Genomic DNA, 26720 nt, shown 5'->3' with positions numbered 1-26720 from the left:
GGTTGGCAGGGGATTATGGGTAGGGGAGGAGCTTGGATCCGATATGGATCCGAAGACCCATAGGTTGCTGCCAAATGAAGTTAACTACTTCAGATCAGTAGATTTAAAATATTTTAAAAGTACTGTTTATTCATAGCAGGGACTGTATAGGAGGAGAAAAGGGACAGGGAAGTCAAGCATTTAATAGAATCCTGTTGTCCTTTAACAGTAAAACCTAAAAATATTTTTGCTTAGAATTTTTAAGTTTTCACAGTCATGGGAAACTTGTCCTTAAAAGATCAAGAGCACCTCACTTCTCGGAAAAGGGAGTGAACTGCAAAAACAAACGTGTTTGCTCCAAAACACCTTGGCCCATTAGATATTAAGGCTAAAGACCCACTGCTGTCACAAGCTTTGGGGAAGAAAACCCTTACCACAAGCACTCCACCTCTGTAATTGAGATGGCAGGGCAGACATCTGCTTATGGGCCATCTGTCATGAATTTGACTGCAATGACAGAACACTGATCAAAACACGAGCTGTATAACAAACCCTATTTTATGAACACTCAAAATGGTATTGACCTTCAGAAAAATGCAAGCCAACGCAGCCAGCCTTTAAACATGTCAATCTAGGTGCTTTATAATACTGCAACTTTCAATGCTCACTTCCAAGTTTTAGCATTACGCTACAAGCAAGTGCTTGAGAGGCTTCCTACTTTCAATATAGGACTGAATATAGTAAACACATCTAAATCAGAAAACAAAATAAAAATCAGAATAAAAACAGCTGAAGAGTTTAATATAAAAAGTTTATTGAAAATATTAAAACTTCACATATACAGATGCCTGCAGAAAATGCAAGCAGTTATTTCCCAGTCAGACAAGGGTATTTGATTGGAACTTAACCCAACCCAAACTCCTGTCCTTACTGCATTTAAACATTTTAATGTTGTAACACACCCACTCTGAACTAATAAAATTATAAATCACACCCCAAGCTACAGGTTCTGATACAGACAAATAATCTTTCAGTTGTAACACTAATATGAACATACAAAATTACAAATGCACTTTACACTCAGCACAGTGTTACTTAATATGTACAAAGAATTACAACTGAACTCATTCACACATCTCCACTATCAAGTCACCGGGACTTGCACAATAAAGAACTTGTAGAGAATTAATATGTACAAAGAACTACAACTGAACTCATTCACACATCTCCACTATCAAGTCACCGGGACTTGTATAATAAAGAACGTGGAGAGAAATCTGTCAAGCTCATTTTCTTCTCTTCATGTGAAACTGAAATTTTAGTATTGGAGTTACCCACAGTCTTCCAAGTTGCTTCTTTCACATCCTAAAGGAGGGAAAAAAAGGTTCATAACAGTGCTGAAAGAACATGCTCATTAGCGATATGTCAGTCTAAACAGCCATGATTAAAGACATTTTTGCTAGATGTTACGCCCAACTATTAGTCAAAAGCTACTTTGAAATGTTTTAACATCTCAAGTTGACATTTTAAATAGTGAAGCTCGCTGTTAACCAAGCCATTCAATGCAGTCAAGTCTCGATATTCAAATTCCCTTTGCAACATCCCACAAGATGGAAATTTACAAAAATTAGAGCCATGTTCACATTACCTAGAAACATACCACTTGTATACTTGGTTAGCTCAGCAAACCCTAAATCAGTACACAATGGGGCATCCTCTTTCATTACTGCCCTCAAGCAATTCTAACTAGGTTACCTGCAGCTGCATTTTTAGAATTCTCCAACTAATCGGATATGCAATTATCAGAAAAACTACATACATAAACACCCGTGTATTACATGGAACCACAAAGATACTTAAAACTTACTTACCACAGAGTTCAAGGAAGTAGTCTCATCAGACAACAGTGTCCCCTGTTTCTCTTCAGTCAGCATTCTAAGCTGCTACACAAAAAGGGTCACTATATCAATACACAGACTTTAATTTTAAATCACTAATTACAGTTACTTCCCAATTAATACTACACTCTAATTAGACATTATGCAACAAAAACTGTGTTTGAACTTCCCAGTTACAGTTGCTTAAGGAATTCACTACTGCCTTTGTTCCCTCCAAGTGGAAACTTACTCCTGGGGGTGGACTTCCCCTGAAGCAGTCCCCCCTCCCCCCGAAGCAGTTCCAGTCGGTGACGGCAGACTTTGGAATGGTGTACTCATCAACACCCCAACAGAGCCACATCTCCTAGCATGCTATCCTGGGTGACGTACCTAGGTGGTGTTATAAATCACGCTGACAATTTACATGAAACACTGGACAAATGTGACCGGGGGGGGGGGGGGGTTTACGAAACGCAAACTGGGGCGGACAATTCTAATGTGTGTTGGAAACATTTTACAAGCTGGTTAATTTAAGCATACATATTGGCAACACTAGGAATATAAAATTTGGAGAACGTAAACATCCAGATAAATAATGCAGGAGTGATGTAAGAACAGTCCCTGCAGCACAACTGCAGATTTTGCCAACTCCTGAAAATACTGTTCTGTTTCTTATGTTCCAACTACAAGGATGAAGACGGTTTTGCCTAGTAGTCCAAGCACCACTTGACAAAAATATGGGGAAAGCAAGATTAATACAGCAAAAGCAACCCCTCGATATTAGACAGTTACTGCATGAAAGGAAAGGTACCAATGCAAAAGCTAGGGATTAGTCAAAGCATACCTCCATAGATACAGAAACCTCAAGTACTTTACCAAGCAGCATGTACCAAAGTACACCGTATGTGCCTGGGACTTATTTTACGTCACCTGGTGCGTTTGGATTTGCCTGGGTATATTCAAGAAATGTCTCCAAGAGTTGCACCTCAACCTATCTTGAAGCCTTGAACTTTCCCACCCCAACCATTCAAAGCTCAATTTCAATTAACATTTTCAGACTCCATGTTTAGAAACAATGTAGAACTGCAGTGTTGACAATTTCAGACCGACAGCAGCTGAATGTTACTACTGAACAAGTAAACTTGAGTAATATTGACCAGGAAAACTTTCAGAATGTGGCTCACAGACACTACTAAGAGTGAAAGAATGACTATGTCGGGAAGGAGGATCTGCAGAGACCATGAAGCACCAGTGTGATAAATACAACAGACAAGCTGTTTATCCCATGCTACTCCGCAGCAGGTACTATGGATCAAACAAAGCCAGCAAATTACCAACATGCAAAAAAAGGTTACTGGTAATCAGTTAAAGCTTTACGGTCAAGCCCAAACAAGGCTTTGCAAGCTCAGGCTTCAGAGAAAACCTGGAAAACAACCTGTGGGATAAAAACCCTACCCATCAAGTGGTGCCAAGAACCAACTGAGCAAAGGTGGGTTCACCTTGACTAAATCGGAGTATGCCCCCAGAAGTTAACAGGCAGAGTATCTTCACTCCATGGTAGAATATATCAGAATCAAAAGGTTGAGGAAATTCCAACATTGGGTTTCCCCTTCTAAAGGATTCTACTTAAAATGGTTTTCCTTCCCTCTACTTCTGTGATAACTTCAGAATTGATTTCCACTGTGCCATAAGAAAGGCAAACTGGTATTTAACATCGGGACCTAAACCTGACACCTACACACCTGTTTAGTGCAAGGATTACATAAGCTTAAGCAAACTGATACTTAACATGGGGACCTAAACCTGACAATCCACACACCTGTTTACTGCGAGGATTACATAAGCTTAGAAACCTTACTCGTTGAAAAAGTTTAACAGAATGGAGACCAGACTGCCTTTGTAGCCATCTCAACGATGAGGCAAGTACCCTCTCTTACCAATGCCTCAAAACAGCAGGTCATACAAGATGGAAGCACAGCCAGTTGTTAAACTGGCCTTGTGTTAATGGTATTTCCAACAACTGCATTAACTGGGAGTTCTGCAAACACTCGTTTGACCCTCAACTCTAAACTTTGCATTTTTAACATTCATTAGAACAATCACAAAATGGAACCAAAAGCTTAACTTATCACTTCTATAACACATTTGGCTGGCATAGATAGAGTGCCTGTACCTGTTACGTTTCTCGTGACAAGATTCCTGCCTAAACATTGACCATTACCTGAAAAAGATGTTACAAGGTCTATTAAGAAATATGCAAACACAAACAAGTACTACAGAGAAACAAGACTAGTCCAGCACGGTCATGTACAAAGCCACAAAGGTGGCCATACATCTCCTTTTACTTGCGAGTTGATTACTCTTATTTCAGAGCCACCACACTACACAAGACATGGAGCCACCTGATAATGCTGACATTTTTCACTGGCTCAGGCTTATATCAACACCAAGCACAGCAACTTCTAGACATGCATTCAAGGCAGCAAAATCTCACGAGTGGATACTGCAAAACCACTTGGCAATAAACATATGCAGTCAGTACTGCAAAAAATTTAAAACTTGACATTAACACTGTGCCCCATACCAGCATTTGCAGTTCTGCAATATGGGACAGGGTTAGGTAACTTATCTGTGAAGTGCTGCAACCATCTTCTTCGGTAACAATTCCTGATCTGTAACACAGTTAATATCATAAAAGGCAAACCTGAATTACATGTAAAAGCTGTATTTCAAGTTTCATTTGATAGTCATGTCTTATTCTTCCTAAAGTGAACAATTCAAAACAAACTTTTAATGAGACATCAAGTGTTAACCTCAAATGTTATTTTCTTGGCATATGTTCTAAAACATAACTAGGGTGGAATACTTCTGTGTCACAGCCATAAAACTTTCACCCAAGTGAATGCGGCAGTGCACCATTACAAGTGAACAAAAAAGTTGAGCTGGAGTGCAACCTGCTTATCCAGAACACAGTTAAGTGGGTGAGGGTGCTGTGCTGGCCCTCTGGCTCTCTGCACCTGGGAGAGTGGACAAGCTATTCCATTTGAGGTTTATTAGTTATTAGAAATAAATCACAACCACTACCGGGTAATCTTTAAAACTAGGTCACTTCTTCAAAAACAGTATGAATTAAGTAAAACATCTGATCTAGAAAACAAAAGATAATAAATTGCTTTTATACCACCTGGTTTTCTTCACCAAGGAGTTTGCAGACCACATCTACAAGACAGAAAAATTGTAGTAACTAAATGAGTTATTTCTACAGGGATACTTAAAATGGACACAAGAAACTGGGATGCATGCAAAAGCTGCGTAATGGCACCCAAAAGGTCAACTGACAACTAAACCACTAAAACCACCACTTGGGTAGTACAAACCAGTACTAATACTGAGCTCTCAACAGGGGAGCACAAAACAAATATGAAGACCCCCCCCACCACAAACTTTGCTTGCAATCAGTTTAAGCACCACCCAATGAACCAATACACCATCCCACATGTATATACCAGCCAGAATTTAAAACAAAATTACTAAATAAGCATGTCAAAGCCTATCATGGTAGAGCCATGGAAATGTTTTTTTCATAAAATGTGACTAGTTGAAGGAAGTTTGCTACATCCTATGATGCTAACAAAAATCAGTGCCCACACAGCAAATGTAGTCAATATACTACACCAATGTGAAGGTGTGGCAGTACTGCAGCACAATTCAAGAAAAACTATTAGATGTGACAAAAAACTATGATTTGTAAAATGCACTTGTTCTCTGTTGTAGACATCGTGAACAAATCACAGCCACAAGGGGTCAATAAAGGAGAAAAAATCATTTATGCAAATTACTTAAGCCATTTGTTCTCTATTATCTAACCAACCCTATTGGCAGAAATATACCACCTAAATATTTCATAAACCTGATAAAGTTTTAAAGCACATACTGGTTTTAACATAGCACTACTTTTAGGCCCAGAACCCAAAAGTCTAATCATCAAAACCTCAGCTTTAGACAAAGCTATCAATACCCACTCTAATGCATAAACTCTTTGGCCTGCCAGTAATGGAGGCATTTCCACAAGAGTCCCCCCCCCCAAAAAAATAATGTAACACATGGTTGTGATTTCTGTGCATTCATGGGACTTGAAGTGGACCAATAACGGAACTTTGATCTTTTTAACACCTGTACATTTCATTCGATACAGCTACAGCTTCTAGTAAACGAATCTTAACTGCCTTGGGTTTAACTACCACTTAATACTTATAAACTAGGTTCAAAGAAATGAAATCAGTATGTTTTAACTTAATAAAAGCAGCTTCAAAAAGTTTAAAAGCAAACATTGCTTTAAAAAACTAATGCAGAATGCTTTGTGTCCCCTTCAAAACAAATACTACCCACCTTACAGAAAGTGCAGCCAAAGGTATTCAGAAATGAAATAGCAATGCTCAAGCTATTTCATCCACACTAGCAACCTTCATACCTTGCATATAACAATTCAGTTTACTAAATCTTGCAATATGCTTCACAGCACTATCAACCAAAATCATTTTAATGATCTAACTAAAGGGAACAATTCAAGTACTACTGGCACAACTGAAAAAGTTCTCACCCGATTAACTGAAATTAAGCATGTGCAACAGAATTCACCTTGTAAAAGAACTTCTGCGCACACACTTGCAACAGTAAATACCGACAAAACAAGGAATGACAAAATACTGAAAATTAAGCAGTTTGCAACCAAATAGCTAATTCTTACACAGCACCTTTCAAAAATGAAGTACTAGATTGAGCTCCCTAGACTTTAATCGCCTCTTTCCAATTACCCTATGTAATGGAAATCAGAGGCCACCCAGAAGTCTTTACATACAAAATCAATGCCAAGCAAGACTTATTACAAAACTTGCGTATAGTTTTGAAATCAATCCCACAAAACAAGTTTAAACAGTAAAAGCTTTAAGAAGCTAAAATTCAATGGTGGTTCCCAGTCTTCAGGAGCATTTAACATTTTAACGATCTCAATCATTTACCATTAACTTGCCAAATTCCTCAAGATGCTACGTAACAGGACTGCCCCCCCACTCAAGCAATCTAAAATTTCTACCTTTAAACAAACAAGAAGCCCACATGAGCAAACAATCTTCAGTTTAACACAAGCACCAAAGACTGTAATCGGTCCCAGAAATCGTACTAAGCCTTGGAAGACCTGAACTCAAAAAGTTTTTTTTATTTTTATTTTAGAACATCCAACAAAATATGATCTTACTTACCTCAGTGTAGGTCATTACAGAGACTTCATCTGATTTTGGTGACTGTTCCTTTAAACTCTCTGGTAGCTCAATATCATCCTTCCCCAACATTTTGGCTGCATTGGCTTTTGCTATTTCAAGTAACTCCTTCCGCTCTACAATACAATTGCATATAACAATGTCAGCATTGCAAACTAATCTGGATAATTTTCAGAAGCAATTTACCACCACCATAAATACTGCATCTCCAAGGGCAGTTACGACAAGACTGCATTGAAGCAGTGCCTCTGAGGACAAACAGTCAACGCCAGCAATTCTGTTAACTTCACACACTACTCAAAACAGCCCAACAGTCAGAGGGAATTAAGCTACTGATAACGGAGCTCACTGAATCAAAGCAATAACTGTGAAAAGCCTAAGGACTCTCCTCCAAACCAGCTAGCAACACCCACCCTTGAAAGATCTAGTTCAGATTCATAATAGACCCCCCCCATTTTGCATAAACCTTCAGCCAGTCTCTAACAAACACACCAGTTTTAACAGGCTGTTTTATCACTAATAAAATATTTATATTTAAGCCTATCAGCACACACTGCGCGATATCTGGAAGAACAATCAGTAAGACTGGTATTCACAAGCACTTATAGTAAAGCAAAGGAAAAATTACATCACCATCTAACTCCAAATCTAATGGCAATTAAGTCATTGTAGCAACCTTTTAACTTACACAGACCTTTACTTACCTTTTTCAGTCAGGTGAAGGTGTGGTCTACTCCAGCTCCTACTTCGAGATTTACTCCTACTTGGTGTTAAGCTTCTTCTGAAGCAAGGATATATTCTGCGTGCAAATCCATAGTACCTCCTACCGATTGACCTGGTTCGAGATCGTGACCTAGACCTTCTGTGACACCTGGACCGAGACCTCCTGTGACGGGGCCTAGAGTGAGACCTGGACCGAGACCTCCTGTAATGGGGCCTAGAACGAGACCTGGACCGAGATCTCCTGTAATGGGGCCTAGATCGACATCGAGACATCCTGTAACGGGGCCTAGAGCGAGACCTGGACCGAGACCTCCTATAACAGGGCCTAGAGCGAGACCTGGACCGTGACCTCCTGTAACGGGGCTTAGAGCGAGACCTGGACCTTGTATAAGACCTTGACTGAGATCTGTATCTAGAAGACCTATGGTGGCTTCTCCGCCCCCTAGATCTTGACCTATAAGACCCATGATATGACCTTGAACGGCTTCTTGAACCAGACTTAGAATAGCTTCTGTACCTCCGTCTATAACCTTTTCTAGAATGACTGGAGTACCTCGACTCTGAACGTGATCTAGATCTTGAACTGCTTGAAGAGCCACTTGAGGAATACACAGAGTTTCTTTTATTAGATTTTGACATCTTTCTTCCAGTTCTGTGCACTGAAAGGCTTCTGCTTCTACTGTGGTGATGGGAATGAGTGCTATCCAAGCTGCTTGAACGGGAACGTGATCTGCTTGAAGACCTTGAAAACCTTGAAATTCTTTTCCTTTTGGTAGAAGAATCAGAATTTGATGCTTGTGCATCTTTTGGTGGCGAATACAAACTTAAATCATCCATGTAACTAGTCATTTCTTGAGTTCTCTTACCACTGCTTGAATAGGCGAGCCCTGCAAGGAGAAAGGAAGAAACTTAAAATTTGCTTTCAACTCCAGCATAAAATATTCAAATGACAGCTTTTGTTTTCCTAGACATCATTTTCACACATTCACTTCCCACGGTTTTACTTTACCATCTCACTTCTATGAAGCACAGTAAAGCCTGCTAGCACTTCTGATAAGACAGACTAGGCCTGCTACCTATATCTATCAAGCTTACACTTTTAAACACTATTTCCCATCCTTAAGCAATGCACAAGAGACATTAAATTGCATAATAAAATTAGCAATGTTTATAACGAAAAGCAGAAGGCGGCCAGAGACAGCACTTTCTGTTCTTGGAGGTCACAAAAGCAGCTAAGTAAGTTACTAACACAAATTTAAAGACAGGGTCAGAAAAAGGTTGCTTGAAGTAAAACAGACTAGTTTTACTAGTGACATCCACCCTACAAACACAACCATCAACTGAAGTATACAGGCTAAACTAGTCAGCAATGTACCACTGCTGTGTAATCTAATGGAAATAAGGCCAATCTGAAAATCACAAACTGAACTGAGGAAATTCACCATAAATTCCATGACCACGCCCTTTCACAATAATCTGATTTGACCAAACCCACAAAGCATATACAACCTCCAAACTTGTCAAAACTTACTAGGAGTTCATGGGGAAGACCTTAAATGACTCCCTGCAGCCAACTTAAAATTTGCAAACCATCTACCACACCTCAAACTCCAAATGATTTGAAGTCAAACCTAAAATTACGGACCACTACGTGCGGCTGCACTTTTTTCTCATTTCTGAGGTTCCTTCCCCCCATCTTTTGAACGCAACATTGTACCATATTCTTTCTATCCAACATCACGATTTCAACATTTTTTTTCATTAGCTGTTCTTACAGCTCCGGTACTGTGAGCCATCTTTAAGCGTATCACTGTAGAGAACATATGGGCACTCAAACTGTTTGGTAATAATGCCCTAGGTTATGTTTCACTTTGGCTTAGTTGCTTTTGAAGAACTGCTCATGAGCCACCTCCTTCAGTCCTTTCGCCCTGGGGACACCCACACTAAATTATACATGAACTCTTTTAATTTTGGTTCCTGCAGCCAATAAAAATGCTATGCTGACTGACTGTGGGAACTACTCTATTCACTGAAGTTGCTAGATGCATCTGTTTTGTTGCGAGATTACTACGATACCTGCTTATCCCACAAGTGTTTTCGGGTGAAGATTTTTGTGTTTACCACAGATATGTTTACCATAATTGCAGACATCTGAGGTGTTTCAATCAGCTTGCAACTGCTTCTTTCATTTACAGTTAATACACATCTTGCATCAGTTCCTAAGAAGTATGTTATAAACAGTCTATCATTTTTTTCTGACTGTAAGGGTATAGGAAAAACTTCAGCAATCTGAAGAGTCACCTCGTGGAAAAGAAAAACATACAAGATCTGGCCACGAACTTCCCAAATGCCACCGTATATCAGAAAATTATAAGCAAACCATCACATTGTCTCACTAAAATTAGCCAAGCCACCCCCACCCCGTACCCATCTTCTCTGCTCGAGAAATATTTAAAATGAAAACACGACAGTGCAGTAGTGCAATATCAGCTTGATAAATCAGTGCTGATATTGCACTTGCGGTAATGACCGAAGTGATAAAATTGCTTTTATCTGCTGTTGATTTTACTAGGTTTTGTCATGCTTCTGCTGACTTTGAATTATTGATACACAACACATTCACAGTTCCTTATTGATTTCAATGCATTGGTTATTTTACTGCTGAAGTGTCTGCTTCTTTCTTGTTTTTGCAAGGGAAACTGGGTGTCTTATGATGCACTGGCAGTCAGTTAATCTTTGTTGCAGGCAATATTTTTGGTATCTCTGATTTCTGTTGCATGTTGACTCCCTTCAACCTGTGAATTAGCCTTTGCAAGCTTTTATCATGGCGTGTCAACCAGTTGACTTTAGACGGTTAAGGCAAGATTTCATTAAGCATGGTTGGTTGAGTAAGAGGAATGCATGCATTTAGCAGTGCTATGATTAGCAGTATACTGCATTTTGATGTGTTTTTTATATCAATGCAGTAGTGACCTATTCGGTTTTGAATGCTTGCATTTAAAATCGGCTCTACTAAGTACTGAAACCAATAGTATACAATTTTGGGCTTTAGATGGTAAAGGTCCGATAGAATGGTATTAATAAACTAGAAAAAAAAAAAAGAGACCCTTTACTGGAGAAAAGAATCTTGGGGGTTACTGATCCATTTTTTTTTTTTTTTTTTTAAACTTTAAAGAAACTGAAGGACAGAAAAATTTCTGAATCGTGCAGAGGCATGGGGACTGACAGCTAGCCGAGATGGACCAGGAAGTGGATGAGTGGGACTAGTCAAAGTTAAACAGGATGTCAAGGAATAAGCACTCGCATTAGTTTGCCTTTGTCCATACTTGGCAGAATTTCTTCTGTAAGGGTTCACAGAATGGTCACTATACTCCCCCCCCCCCCCCCCGAGTTAAACCCAGTCTGTTTCAAAGATATTATTGCAGGTCGGATGATAGCTGGCTGTAGATATTTTTTTCCTAGATTTTTAGCAAATACTAGCAATACACATAATGAGCAGAAGTGGAATGTTTTATTGGTCTTATATGGGCAGAGGCCTGACTAGTGCCGATTTCCACACGCTAGGCATATGGTTAGATGTGTTATAAATGTGCAGTAGAAATTATTTTGACTTCTCTGAAGTGGTAAAAAGAATCGAGGTGTCAGAAAGCAGTCTGAGTTTTAGTTTGGAGCTCAAGGAGGTTAGAGGCAGAGCAAACTAAAGTTGAGTCATCTGCATATTGTACTATTTTATAGTGTTAGGAATGGCTGCGTGGAAATCATTAATGAAAATATTAGAGAGCATTGGGCAGAGTACCTGGGCTACCCGGTTGGGTTTGCAAGGAAGGCAGAGGTGCCAGTTTTCCATTTCACAGCCTGGGATCTATCAGAGGTAGCTGCTGAACCAGGTAATGGTGTTTTTTGAGAGGTTAAGATTAGAAAGGTGGGTATGGGAGATGGTATCAAAAGCCTTGGAGAGGTCGAGGACTGTGGATACTATAGTTCGCCGTAGTCACAGGTGTGGTTTACTATATCTAGAAATGAAAGAGCTGTTACTGTGCTATGGCCAGGACAGAACCCATGTTGTGTTGGGGTAAGGAGTTGGTTATTTGTAAGGAATGGCATTAGCTGGAGGTGGATACACTGAGAATTTTTGAAATAGGAGCTAGAATTGCTATGCGGAAGTTGAAATTATTTTTGCCTCCTTTGTGGAGGGTAGCATAAAGGTGGCACGCCACAGTTTAGGGACATAAGATTCCTGTATGGATCTACCGAGTATACTTCTTTCGGCTGCTCCCATCACGGGTCGCCACAGCAGATCAACTGTTTCCATTTCTTCATGTCCTCTGCATCTTGCTCTGTCACACCAACCACCTGCATGTCCTCTCTCACCACATCCATAAAACTTCTCTTAGGCCTTCCCCTCTTCTCGTTACCTGGCAGCTTCATCCTTAGCATCTTTTTCCCAATATACTCTGCATCCCTCCTCAGCACATGTCCAAACCAACGTAATCTTGCCTCTCTGGCTTTGTCGCCAAACCTTCCAACCTGGGCTGACCCTATAATATACTTATTCCTAATCCTGTCCATCCTCATGACACCCAGTGCAAATCTTAACATCTTCAACTCTGCCACTCCAAGCTCTGACTCCTGCCTTTTTGTCAATGCCACTGTTGTCAACCCATATAACATAGCTGGTCTCACTACCCTCTTGTAGACCTTCCCCTTTCACTCTTACTGGTACTAGTCTGTCACAAATCACTCCTGACACTCTTCTCCACCCACTCCATCCTGCCTGTGCTCTCTTCTTTACCTCTCTTCCACACTCACCACTACTCTGAACTGTTGATCCCAAGTACTTAAACTCATCCACCTTCGCCACCTCTACTCCCTGCATCCTCACCATTCCTCTATCCTCCCTCTCATTCACACACACATATTCTGTCTTAGCCCTGCTGACCTTCATTCCTCTTCTCTCTAGAGCACATCTCCACCTCTCCAGGGTCTACTCCACCTGTTCCCTACTCTCACTACAGATCACAATGTCATCTGCAAACATCATAGTCCACGGGGACTCCTGTCTGATCTAGTCTGTCAACCTGTCCATCACCATTAGAAATAAGAAAGGGTTCAGAGCTGAACCTTGATGTAATCCCACCTCCACCTTAAACGCATCTGTCACTCCCACCGCAGACCTCACCGCTGTCTCACTACCCTCGTACATACCCTGTACCACTCTTGCATACTTCTCTGACACTCCCGACTTCCTCATACAATACCACAACTCCTCTCTAGGCACCCTGTTATATGCTTTCTCTAAATCCACAAACACACAATGCAACTCCTTCTGACGCACTGTACTTCATCAACACTCTCAAAGCAAACAGTGCATCTGTAGTGCTCATTCCTGGCATGAAACCATACTGCTGATTACTAATCCTCACGTCCCTTCTTAACCTAGCTTCCACTACTCTTTCCCATAACTTCATGCTGTGACTTATCAATTCAATCCTTCTGTAGTTACTACAGCTCTGCAGATCACCCTTATTCTTAAAAATTGGTACCAAAACACTTTCTCCATTCCTCAGGCATCCTCTCACTTTCCAAGATTTCATTAAACAATCTAGTTAACTCCACAGCCATTTCACCTAAACACCTCCATGCTACCACAGGTATGTCACCTGGACCAACAGCCTTTCCGTTCTTCATCCTCTTCATAGCTATCCTTACTTCCTCCTTGCAAATCCACTGCACTTCATGATTCACTATCCGCACATCATCCAACCTTCTCTCCCTCTCATTCATCAGCCCCTAAAAGTACTCTTTCAATCTGCTCAACACACTACTCTTGCTTGCGAGTATGTTCCCCTAATTATCCTTTATCACCCATACCTGCATCTTTACTAGCTCGGTCCCTCTGTCTAGCCAATCGGTACAGGTCCTTTTCTCCCTCCTTAGTGTCCAACCTTTTATACAACTCGTCATACGCCTTATCCTTAGCCACTTCTCTCTTTGCCATGCACCTCATCTCGTTATACTCTGTCTACTTTCATCTGACAATCCCACTTCACCAACCTCTTTCTCTGTATACTCTCCTGTACTTCTTCATTCCACCACCAGGTCTCCTTGTCCTCCTTCCTCTTTCCAGATGTCACACCAAGCACCTTTCTAGCCATCTCTCTTACTAGCTCTGCTGTAGTTACCCAGCTATTCGGTAACTCTTCACTGCCACCCAGTGCCCGTCTTAACTTCTCTGAAAATCACCTCACAATTACTATTTTTCAATTTCCACCATTTGATTCTTGGTGCTGCCCTCACACTCATCCTCCTCTGGATCTACTGAGTATACTAATGATCTATTAATTCCATTATGTCAAAAAGCAAGACGTCATCATGTAGCAAGATTGTGATAACTCCTCAAATGTCCCTCTGCTGAACGTGGCTACGTTTTCTTGGATGGTGGAGTAGAGATTGGACATATATGTATGAAAGTTTGGTGCGAGCTACTTTCGGCAGACATGTCCATCCTTAGAAGTAACTGTTGTTGTGACACAACCAGCATATACATAATAATGTGCATCTTCAGTGTAGAAACTCGCTTTGTCTGCGATAATTCTCCTACCTCATCTGTAAACAATGTCTGTGACTTAGGATTCCCATGCTTATACATCACACCTTTTTCTTCATCTTCTGTTGTTAATTGAAGTTAGTGAGGAGTCAAGATGTCTGCATATTTAATGAATCACCATAGCATGATACCTGGTAGCTCAGCTTGCCCCCTCCTGTACTAATAGCCAGACTCATTGTTGTTCTTCAGCTTTCAGAAGTTATGCACTTGTGAATGCCAAGATACAGGAAACATGTCTAATCTGCATAATTGTTTTGGTCCTCCAATAACCTCCCATAAGAGACCATTATACCAGGGGACTAACATTAACGGGAACTCCAGGGGACTTTAATATTAACGGGGAACTCCTGCAACTCTGACCACCCTGCCACCCATATCAACCTCTACGGCTTTACCCAATTAATTCAAACCACAACAAGGTTTGATAAAACTACTAAAAAGGAAACTATCCTTGACTGGATTCTCCCCAACTACTCCACACTTTCCTATTGTTCTGGTACCCTCCCAGAGTAACTCACCACCTCCTATCGTTCTGGTACCCTCCCAGAGTCACTCACCACCTCCCAACATACATTGTACATAAGGCAAATCCTACAAGAAAAAACATCTACTTACCAAATTCGTAGCACCAAAAATTTCAGGTCTCAAGATTTCATAACATCCCTTAAGCTTTGCAATTGACCTCCTCAAAACTCTATCCCTGGACAGTGCAGTAGACTACTTTAACACCACATTTTTAAATATCTTAAACAACATGGTCCCTATCAGGACGATACAAGCAAAATCTAATTACTTACTCTCCTTGGCTCACTGAACAGATAAAATCACTCCTAAAAGAAAGGGATTAAGAGTGGCACGAATGGACCCACAAAAAAAAACAATAGTTACTCACCAGAAGTATTGGCAGCTAAGAAACAAAGCCAAAACAAAATAAGACTTTATGAGAATTACTATTCTAGCTTACAAACTTAAGATCAAAATAATCCTCAAAAATTCTGGACCACTTTAAATAAAATGCTATGACCAAGTCAAACCAAGACCTCTCAACCAACAGCAAGTAACCCCTAGAATGTATTGCTACCCAGTTTAATAAATACCTCTTCGGCTCCCCATCACTGCCCATCAACCTAACCTCTCTAGATAACACCACCTTCTCCTTAAAACCAGTCCCAACAAATACTTGCTCGGGCTAAAACTCACAACCCTGGCAACTCTCAAAATACTCAAAAAAGCAGCTGAAGGCATCTCCCATGCAGTTTCCTACTAATTAACCATTCCATATCAGAGCAACGCATCCCCACTCTCTGGAAAATTGCTCACATCATACTCCTACACAAAGGAGGTCCCCTCCACTGACTTTTCTACTATCGGACCATAGCAATCCTATCGGACCATAGCAATCCTATCCCTATCAAAAATCCTTGAAAGGTGCGTTCACACCCAAATACTTAACCATCTCCCTACACAATAAATTACTTACAAATACTCAGCACGGCTTTTGCCCCTACCATAGGACTACCACAGCCCTTATTAGCGTCACTAACATCATTAGTCAACTTAGAAACAAAGGTGAGATACTATCAGCAATCTTTTTAGACTTATCAAAAGCCTTCGAAACAGTGTCTCAAACTACTGACTGCCTTGTCCAAACTGAACCTAAGCTACTCCACTCTAGCCTGGTTTCAGAACTATCTTGCAGATCAGCAGCAAGCAGGAAGGTAGAACAAAGCTTTCTTCCTTACTACCAGTGACTGTGGGCATGCCCCAAGGGGTCTATTCTCAGCCCCCCTCCTTTTTAACCTGTTTACAAATAAACTCCATAATGCTACAACTCTAGCTACCCATATACAGTATGCAGATGATTCCACTGTCATATGTTCTGCCCCAATTCTACCGGAACTACAGAACTTAACCCTAACATCCTTCAATGCTATTGAACCGTGGTTGACAGATGCCCAATTAATCCTGAACCCAAAGGAAACTAAACTTATGCTCTTTCACACCACTAAATTCAAAACCCAATCCACTTACTTCAATATCACACCCAGTAATAAGACTTTGATCGAACCAGTACCATCCACCCAACTTCTCGGTAGTGTTACTGATCAAAAATCTGAAGTTAGACTTGCACGTTGCCCAGACTGTAAAAAGTACACAAGAAAAACGGGCACCTTATACAGATGCAAAAACTACCCAACCACAAACTCCAGAATAAAAACAACCAGAACTCATCTTCTGTCAAACTCACCCATAGTTACCAATCTCTCCAAATCAGACCTAAGCAAGCTAGATGCCTGCTATAAGATAGCTAAATTTGCTACTAGTTGTCCTCCTAGAACCCATCATTGCAATGACCTACAACAACTATCTTGGTTAGAACTACACAATCAACTCATCCTCACACAACTCTACCGCCCATCAAATGTACTCTAAACCCGATACACCAGCTCTACAAGGCCTCCTCAATCCCCATACAAGTACCCGTCCAAAGATCCACTAATAAAGCTCTAATTGAAGTAACCAGGAGTAAAAATAGCTCAGGTGACTGTACTCCTACTACATTGCTACACTGCGGAATGCCTTACCACTTGAAATTAGAACTATAGCTTAAAAAACTTCAAGCATCACATTAAAGCCCACCTCACCAATTCCTGGACTTGTACATGTACTGGGCATAGGTAGCCCAAACCATGGAATTTAATTTTAATTGCATATGTAATGAGCATTGAATTTAAGTCATATGACTACCTTATGCTGTTTTTTTGTTTCTCACTGTTAATATCTATCAGATTGTAAGTGTTCAGCTGCTATGTTACCTGTATATAAAGACTAAGTATCCTAACTGCACTCACTGTATACAATGTCACTACTTACTACTATTGAACGCACTAACTTCTAGAAGCATTGTTATATAAAATTGTTGGCTAGGTCTCCCACTTGACCAATTTATTTTGTTTTAGTCTTACCATTATGAATGTCTGTTACTATTTTTTTATTAACAAAATAGTCTAACAATGGAACTTTACTCCCGGGGCCTCCGCTGAAAAGGGTTTTATGCCCAGCCGGACTCTCCTGGTAAACAAATGTAAAATAAATAAAATTATTTGGTCTTTAAGTTGAGAGAAACTGTCAGAAGTTTTGTCTTTATGCATGGTTGATACCTTGTGCTTTTCCCTTTTCAGACTTGCTTGTACTTGGTTGTTACAGCCCAGGAGTTTATACCCTAACTAGTACACTTGGCACCCTTTTAATACAGCCATAGCCCATCCATGTGTTACATATGAGTGGATGTTTGTGTTTAATCCTTCTAGGTGTCATTCCAATTTTTCTGGTGATGTTCCTATGTTTAATGGCATTCATATGTATATTTGTATGTATGTATATAATTATAAAAACTTTTATACATATACCTAGGTATGTGTATATATATATATATATATATATATATATATATATATATATGAGGGGAAAGCCCCAAATATGCTCAGAATATGCACTATGTAATATATTCAGTGCAATGTTACTGTCAATGAGACAGTCAGAGAAGGCATATGGATGCAGTTCTAGAATAATTTTGTACAGTTAATCTAAGGGAGATGCAAGTAAACTGATTTCAATAGCAGTCTAAAACCAAATAAGAATAATCAGTCAGGATTAGAATAGAGAGATGGCAAGAAAGTAATTCCGTCCTCGGCCGCTGTGTATCCTGGTGTTAGCGTCTGCATCTATAGTAAGGCGAATCTTGTTTGTTTAATAATGTACCGCATTATTTTCTAAGGAAAAGGGTGTTACAGTAAGCTTTCTTGCCCTGCATTACCCTCTGCGACTAAGCCTGGCTTGGACGCCTACACCTTAAATAAAATATAACAAGCTCTACTGCCTCATCCCCTTTATGGGAATAGAACTAAGCTTCTCCTAGAAGGAATTAAGGAACTTTTGTGCCCTGCATTACCCTCTGCGACTACGCCTGGCTTGGACGCCTACACCTAAAATAAAATATAACAAGCTCTACTGCCTCTAATATCATCCAATATGCAGACGATTCAACTATTATCTGTTCTGCCACATCCATCCCAATACTCCAAAAGCTTACACAAAATGCATTCTCAACCACCGAACAATGGATAAAGAAACCCACCTAGCACTTAGTGCCTCTAAAACCAAATTAATGGTATTTACTCCCTCTAAACTCACCTCTATCAATACAAACACTTTTTCTATCACTAGCCATAACAACACATCCTTGGAATTGGTGTCAGAGGCTAAGTTACTTGGGGTCCAAATTGACAGCTTAAATTCAACTCCCATATTCAACTAAATATCAAAAAAAAAAATCATCAAAAACTAGGCATGCTCTACCAACAAAATTGTTACCTTACACCCTCCACCTCATTTCTTATCCCCTCTCTTCTCTATGGAGCCCCACTCCTAACTAACCTACAATCTTCCCTTAAAACACAACTTTCCTCTTGCTACAACAAAATCGCCAAGTTCGCTACCAGCCATAAGGCATCTACCCACCACTGTTCTTCTCTCCACAAACTAAAATGGCTAGAACTATCCAACCAACTTATCTATTCTCAACTTACTCTTGCACACAAGCTCATTTTCAAACCCTTCCTCTGTCCATCCCTTTCCTCTGCCTTTAAAATGCACCTTCCCAACAGAGTACTAAGATCTAATAACCAAAACCTAATAGAATTGTACAAACCAACTCGTCCCCCAGGTAAAAATTTCCTATCCTATGGTCTAGGACATCTCTGGAACTCCCTACCTCCATCCATTCGTACCACTTCCTTGTTACTGCCTCTCCTAACTCATACATTCCCCCTTGTACTTACTAAGCTAATTATTAAAAAAAAATGTATTATTTTGTTTCCTATTTACTAGCTTCCCAAGATATAATGGCTTCTCAGTTTTTCTATTGAAATGTTTCCTTTTCTAGTCTGTATCATCTGTAATGTTCCTCACCAGTATGTGCTACCTGAAATGTTATGCTCTAAGCTGTACAATTTGTAAATATTGTAATCTAATCTAAAACCTATTGTAACCTTGTTTCTGGAACTTTTCTCCCCAGGACTCCATTGAAAACGGGTTCATCTTGGCCCAATGGACTATCCTGGTAAACTAACTGCAAATAAATAAATTAGACGTTTCCAGATTTTTTCCCCCTTAATCATACAGCCATAATGATAAAATGAGTGAACGTCCAACATTTACATATGATTTATTATAAAGTACAGTTTAAGAAAAAAATTCACATCAAGCAATACGAACTATTAAATCGTAGGCACTTGTGTATTAATTTACACACACACACTTTATTTTGTGCAACTGAGTTAGACTGCTTTGGTCCTTTACTTCAGAAGTGGTAAAGTTAAAAACAAAAAAAAACATTAAAAAATAATTTCTTTTATGTGGCAAGAGTTACAAAAGCGGAATACTGCACATATCAGGAATAAGCCAATTGTGTCACAGTTCCTCTATCCATGCCCAATATTGCTGTCTGGCTAATGGCCCACTAAATAGAAATGTTATCTGCCATTCAAAGGCTGCTGCTGCTATGGTATGCAAGAGAAAAAACTGTCATGACAATCGCCTCAGATGTCAAATAATGGGATTTGTAAGTAAGGGGTAAACATAGTTTGTCAGTCCAAATTATGTTTGCAACACCAGAATAAGAAAAGATGGTTTAAAAGCATTTTTTTTTACCTACTGATGTGTCAGTGTGGAATGCTAGAGCACATCAAGATTTTGCCTTGAAACAGATGCCATTCACATCAAACCGATAGTTACATGAATCTATTTACATCACCTCCTTCAAAAAAGGGCGGTGTGTGGTTTTTACACTAGAAAAATTACTAATTGGTAGTAGTCACTGGCAATTGGCAACGTTTTATATCTTATGAATTAGATAGAAAAAGAATCCAGTTATGGGTGAATCGACTGACCCACAGGGGAGACTTAACACTGTACTTGAGTTGTAGGGTCCTTCTACTTAGGCTGAACCAAGTCTACTGTTTCAGGGACTTTGAACCACCCATGGTTCTGGCCAAGGCAGCTTTCCTGGGACCTTCTCATCTGCATCAAAAATATAGGAGCATTTGGACTCTTTCCTCATCTCTACCGTCTTATCAGCTGTATCATTCACAACGGGTCAGTTGTGCTGCATCCTGATCGGAATATGTGCTGCTCATCACCCTTGTTACACTGTACTACCTGTGTATCCATTCTCACACTCCATTAAGTTTTGTGCAATGCGACAGGATTTTGATGGCTCTGTAGGGATCACAGTGGTGGATACCCCATTTCTTCTTGTAAATTGGCACAAGTACGGTGATACTAGTCACCTGGGATATGCCGTTCTCTCCACTCTGCTACAAGTAGCTTCTGGAGCCAATTCTCGCATATCTCAGCAAGCATGTTTATCATATCCACTGTGACTTTTACTGAGCCTGTAGCTGTACATGACTTGAATTTCCTTAGTGAAAGTCTTACATATTACAGGGTGGTATCCTGTTCTCGTGTTGCATCCTGTTTCTGGGGCAGTGCAGCATCTGTGGTCGTTATTGTGACTGGAGGAAGTAAGTACTTAAAATAGCTTACCATGTTCCTTTGATGTACTGCAGACAGGAGATTATTCAGTTGCTGGCATCCCTCATGAAGTGTCTGTCAGTCCTCTGTCTGGAAATAATGGCCTTCTGACGTTTCTTTGTGGCACCTACCAAGTCTGTTTGCATTTGCATGTCTAGTGCCTCCAATGCCCCATTCAGTGCTAATGCAACTCCTTTCTTACCTTCATTTGTTAGTCAGTCTCTATTCCTTCCTAACCGGGGTGGTCATTCCAATCTCCCACTTCTAACTCATTTCTTTTGCGTAGATCCTGTACTGCTGCATTACTCCACGTGCTTTCCTTTATTACTTTATGGAAATACATGGCCAGGCTACAACTCATTTCTGTAGTCCTCACACATGCAGTTTTAAGGTTCTGCCATTCTTCAACTAGGTTCGCAGAGGTTAACTGTGTAATCTGTGATTATACTTTCCTCACTAGGAGAAATGTATCCGAATTGGATATTGGCCACTCATGTACGTGGACTTGACTGTCTTACTGAACCATGTGTTGGCTACTATCAAGCCATGATGACCCACCCATGAGGAGCCAGACAGTGCTGATATCCTGTTCTATCACAATAAATGCATAAAGTCACTCATTATCAAAACAGATTCATGATGCTCAGCTTTATATATTAAGTCCTGCAGCTCTCGTCTGACTGCACTCTGGCTCTCTACCACAACCCTGCAGTGGGGCATAGTGCAGTATTTATAATGTCAGCCTATCCTTACACTGGAGTCTGAATGCCATGAGTCTGTCACTAATTCAGACTTGATCCCTCACTGCCTTCTGAAGCCCTTCTCTCACCACAATTCACAGATAAATTCTAGCCTGTCTGCCCCCAAAGTAGTAGACTGTGGATCCCAAGCCATGTGCTTTTCCTGCACTGCCCTTCCATCTAGTCTCCCGGAAACATTGGATGTTCATCCTCCACCTTAACATCATGTCATCCATGTCCAAGCTGCATCCTGTCAGTGAACCTACACCAGACTAGCAATTCACAGTCCATGTTTGACAGGTTCATAGATTATGAGTCTTGCAGTTGCTCAACACAGCTACCAAAGGTAACCCAGGTTGGGTTAACTACAGACCAGCCAGCAACTTATTGACCAGTGGCTGCCGAGTTGCAGTAGCTCAACACAGCCACCAAAGGTAACCCAGGTTGGGTTAACTACAGACCAGCCAGCAGCTTATTGACCAGTGGCTGCTGAGTTGTGTGGCAGGCACACAGACACACATTTTCTGGAGTACAGTAAAAGTTTAACAATTTATGCTTTTGGTAGTGGGCGAAAAATGACAGCAGTAAGCAGTAGAATTCCTATGTAACACCTATCTTCGTTGCCACAACAGAAAAAAGGATGCATGGTGATAGCCTAAAAGGAAGAATATTTTTGAAAATATATACTGAGGGGAGAAGACACTGGAAAGGTGCAGAGAGTACTGTACACATGAGCAAGGGTCATATTAGCCAAGAACTGTTAGGGAGAAATGATCACTAGTGATTAGAGATGCTGATGCTAGGTTGTTGCACACAAATTCATGGTTTCCTAGGGTTGTGTCCTAAGTTGTTAGTTATGCATTACAGGTGTTCATTTAGCCCGAAAACACAGGATTGGGTTTTCAAGTTTTCTAACATTTTCCGTAAAAGGTGTGTGTCTATGTATTCATTGTCTGGAAGAAGAATTTTGCACCAAGTGTGCATGCCTGGTGCTTTACATTGTGCTGTAAAAGTGTACCCAGAAGACAGAGATACTGTTCTGTGAGCTGATGTAGACATAAGGGGAGTTAGGATGACTGCACTTCAGTATTTTTCTCAGTTGTCCACTGAAAATGGGTTGCTGTCAATGCAAACAGTTAACCTTTTCTGTTTTACAACTATTTTGTATTGTGATTATTTAATATTCGTATATTGCCACTTTATCTTTACTTGGGTTTTCTGGGGCTTTCCCCCCCGGGTCTCCGCTGAAAATGAGTTTGCAAACTCAGTTGGACTAACTCGCTTAACAAATGTGAAATAAATAAAATTGCCACAGTATGGTGTGAACAAAAGTCATTGTCACCCAAAATGCCTGCCATCCGTTTGGTGACTTGCCTTATGTTACATGACTTTTGTAAACAGTTTGGTACACCTGTAAGACCAGTATTTTGAAGTCAGATGGTGAAGTGGAATAGTGATTGCACAAACATAGCTGTCCATTTGATATGAGCTACGTTTTGATGACCTGTTTATGCTTATAGTTCTTGTGTCACCAAGCAGTTACAAGTATTGTTATTTTTTTCCTTTGGTTTAAAAACTGGTTTACTAAATGATTCAGCTCTTACCTCATCTGATGCTACTGTTCGGATTCCTGTGAATATGCTAATCCATTGTCTGTGACTTTGGGTTCCCATTCATATTCATCACACCTTCATCTTCTGTTGCAGAACAGTCAACTAAAGTTATTCACTGAGTCGTGACGTCTGCATAATGAATTCATCTTCTCAGCATCATACCTGTCATCTCAGCTTGCCCGTTCCTGCACTGAAAGCCAGATTCTTATTCATCAGGGTTCACAAGCTATGCACTTGCAGATACTAACATAGCTGAAGTGTGTGTTAACATAATTGCTCTGGATTCTAATTCTAGATAATTTCTTATTTTTGTTGCTATGCATTTTGTGGCCATGGGCTCTTGTAAATTTCCTGGCTTTAATTTACTTTGATTTTTCAGCTCAGCTATTTATAACCCAAATTTTGCCCTTTGCATCCTTTTTTTCTGTTTTAAAAGACTTAGACCATCCCTGAGAGACATACTGAGTTGGAGTTTGTGTATAATTCTACAAACTGTTCTTTGCAGCTCATTTGTTTTGTTGATGTTCCTGGGGAAAAGGGGCCTCTCACGCTTGATCCCTGCTGTAAGGACTAAATTCAAATGGTTGAATTGCAACAGTTATGATTACACAAAAATGACTGTTGTACAAAACACTGTTAGAGGAAGTCTGGTTTATCTAGCTTCTTGGGGAAAGGTTACAGACTGTATATTGATGAATAGAACAGGATGTTGTGGCAACCCGGAAAAGAAAATAAATTTGAGAGTGAGCAAGAACAGTATATGCACAGTGGAACAGAGAGAGTAGGCAGTGCATAGCATGAAGTAAAGAGTATTAAGTTGCTTGAAAAACATCATGTCAGCAATGCATGTGCGCACACAAAAGTAGTAGCAACTACACGTAGGACACATCAGTGACATGCCTAAGGGATAAAAATGCAGAATACTGCACATCTCCAAGGCAAATAGGACTATTCATAATGATCAGAGTATGCTTTGGCAGTCATAGCTAAATCGGTCAGTGGCTGAGATTAACTGTTATATGTGCATGTCACAGGCATGTTTAGAGGATTACTAACAGCATATCTATATCCTGATTTACTGTGAAAGTGCTATTCAGATGAAAGCAGTAAGGAGAGAGGTGAGGGAACAATTTTAGAAGCACACCAGGCTGACAGAAAGCAATTCTGATGTGCATTGTCATTCAAATTAGCTAAACCTAGCAGAGCAGGAAATGTGAAACTCTTGCTGGCTGTGGGTGGGAATATGAAGGAGTAATTTGAGAAGGAACACAAGCAGAGCAAAGTTGAATGCCTAAAAAAAGTGTTTTCTCAGCAATGAGCTGCTACTTGTGGAATCTTTTTCACAGAATGTGTAACATCAGCAAGAAACACATTTGTAAGAGGCACTGCATGACAGTATATGATACTTTCACCAAGGCCTCTCAAAGTTAGCTGCTGTTCTGTGTTCTTCCATTCTAAGTGAATGGAACTGCCATATGACAACCCAGCTATGGCTCAGAAACAGTGGGCTCCCAGTGTATCACAGGGAAGATATTTCATTAGAAGGAAACAAACTTATCAAAATATCTGCCCCCAGGAGGTCAGTCAGGGGTGCAAACTGAATAAAGTTACTAGTTACTACTACTGTCTGGTACATACAGGTTTGTAATGAGCCAAACGTAAAGAAAAGTTATACACTATATCCTTTTAAAATGTTTTCCCGCAGTTGTCCTTTAAGGACACAAATGCAATTTGCTGTTGAGGGCCAACCACACCGACTTATACAGCAACTCTGGTGTATACTTAAAATAACCTGCAAAAAAATACTAAGACCCAATACCGTCCAGTCCAGGACATTATGGGCAAAACATACTTGTAAAAAAATGCTGTTCGTGCGAACAGGATTCGATTTTGAAGATACAATGGGAGGGTTTGAAGCATTCAGTTGGGTACAGCTTTGAATGTAATTCAAGTAACAGCTTTTAGAAGTGTGAGATAAAATCAAAGTGGTGGTGGTCACAAAGGCAGAGCTGCCAAAAAATGGTGGTGGTCTAGAAGAAGAGAATACAGGGGCTCACAAGCACTGAGCAGCTGGAGAAAAATTAGAACAGTTGTGGACCAAAGTCTAAATGCTTGCCAACCATTAACATGAAAACTGGAAATAATGACAGTATCTGTACAGTAGCCCTTTACATACTGTTCAAGAATAAATGAATATGACCAATAGCTAGATCTGGACACTACTACAAAAATGCAGGATCAAAGGAAATTAGGTCAATAGATACTGAAATATTACCTTGCTGAGAAGTGCTGCATGCTTAATGGCGTGACCACACATGTTAAGGCCAGCCAGCAAGTAACAGGTCAGTGCAGAAGCTGTACTAAATGGGTGCATTTCATGTAGGACATCCACTCCCTCTTCCAAGTCACCTGAATAATGGGACAAGGACAGTCTCTAAACTGATGGGCACACAAGTACAAGCCAGAACCAACCACACACCACAAAAGAAAGACAAAATTACTTTAGGATCATACAGAAAATGGTAATGCAGGCAACTCCAGAAAGGCCGGCTGCTTAAATTTTAAAACCCATAAAAACCACAGCAGAACCCTGGTATGCATTATGAAGTACAAATGAATTTGAACATTTAAGCTGGTGGCAAAGCTACAAAACACTGACATGCTCCAAACAAAACAGTTAATTGTGCAAGATTTGAAAGATTTAAGAGGAAGCCTGCCAAAGCACACATCCTATACTTTCAAAACTGAAGACGACTCCTCTTGAAAAGAGGAGTGCTTTAAAAGCAACTAAACTTAGTGCACTCAAAGTCAATTTCAGTATCCAATTTGGGTTTTTCACAAGCAGTAAGCAGGACTGAAACCAGTCCAACCATTTAGGTAAACTACACATTCGTTCACCCTACCTATAAACTTGAAAAATCACTACTGTGAAACTCAGCTGCCTCTCCTCACTGCAAAAGAAGTTGTGTCTTACAATAACGTTCCATCTGTATTGTTGATCCTCATTCAGTTATTACGCCTGGGTTATCGGTTCCGACCTCGGAACAGAGCCAGCCATCTTCCAAGCTCTCGACAGCCACAAACTCTCGAGCTCTTATCCACAATTCCCCTCTTCCCATTACCTCAGATTGAGTTTGCAAGTAAAAGGAAGTAGAGGCTACCTCTGGTCAAAGGACCTAATGGAACCAGATGATGAGATCCACTATAAGCCGCAGGAGGGGGAGGGAGGGTCGTAATGACTGAACGAGGATCAACAATACAGATGGAACGTTATGGTATGACGTATCTTATCTGATATTGTTAATCCCTGT

General features: G+C 40.3%; 1 protein-coding gene across 7 annotated transcripts in view; it reads right to left on the bottom strand.

Annotated features, from left to right (window-relative positions):
- Positions 1–771: 771 nt before the first annotated feature.
- RSRP1 (arginine and serine rich protein 1) overlaps positions 772–26720 on the bottom strand; it is a 92905-nt gene continuing 66956 nt past the window's right edge. The window contains exons 3-7 of one of the 7 annotated variants that reach the window (XM_044060093.1): positions 7837–8742; positions 7115–7248; positions 4030–5075; positions 1851–1922; positions 772–1344 (exon numbers count right to left, since the gene is read on the bottom strand). In XM_044060093.1, coding sequence (XP_043916028.1) covers positions 5004–5075; positions 7115–7248; positions 7837–8742 — 1112 coding nt within the window. In that variant the 3' untranslated portion in view covers positions 772–1344; positions 1851–1922; positions 4030–5003. Of the gene's footprint in view, positions 1345–1850; positions 5076–7114; positions 7249–7836; positions 8743–23400; positions 23600–25684; positions 25819–26720 lie in introns of all 7 variants that reach the window. The other 6 variants (XM_044060094.1, XM_044060097.1, XM_044060095.1 and 3 more) reach the window with 6 other exon arrangements.

The sequence above is a fragment of the Protopterus annectens genome, chromosome 1.part2, assembly GCF_019279795.1.
Source record: "Protopterus annectens isolate FY-2018-M chromosome 1.part2, PAN1.0, whole genome shotgun sequence".
Classification (NCBI taxonomy): Eukaryota; Metazoa; Chordata; order Ceratodontiformes; family Protopteridae; genus Protopterus; species Protopterus annectens.
Note: the sequence above shows the minus strand (reverse complement) of the source record. Positions and strands in the feature narration are given on the sequence as shown.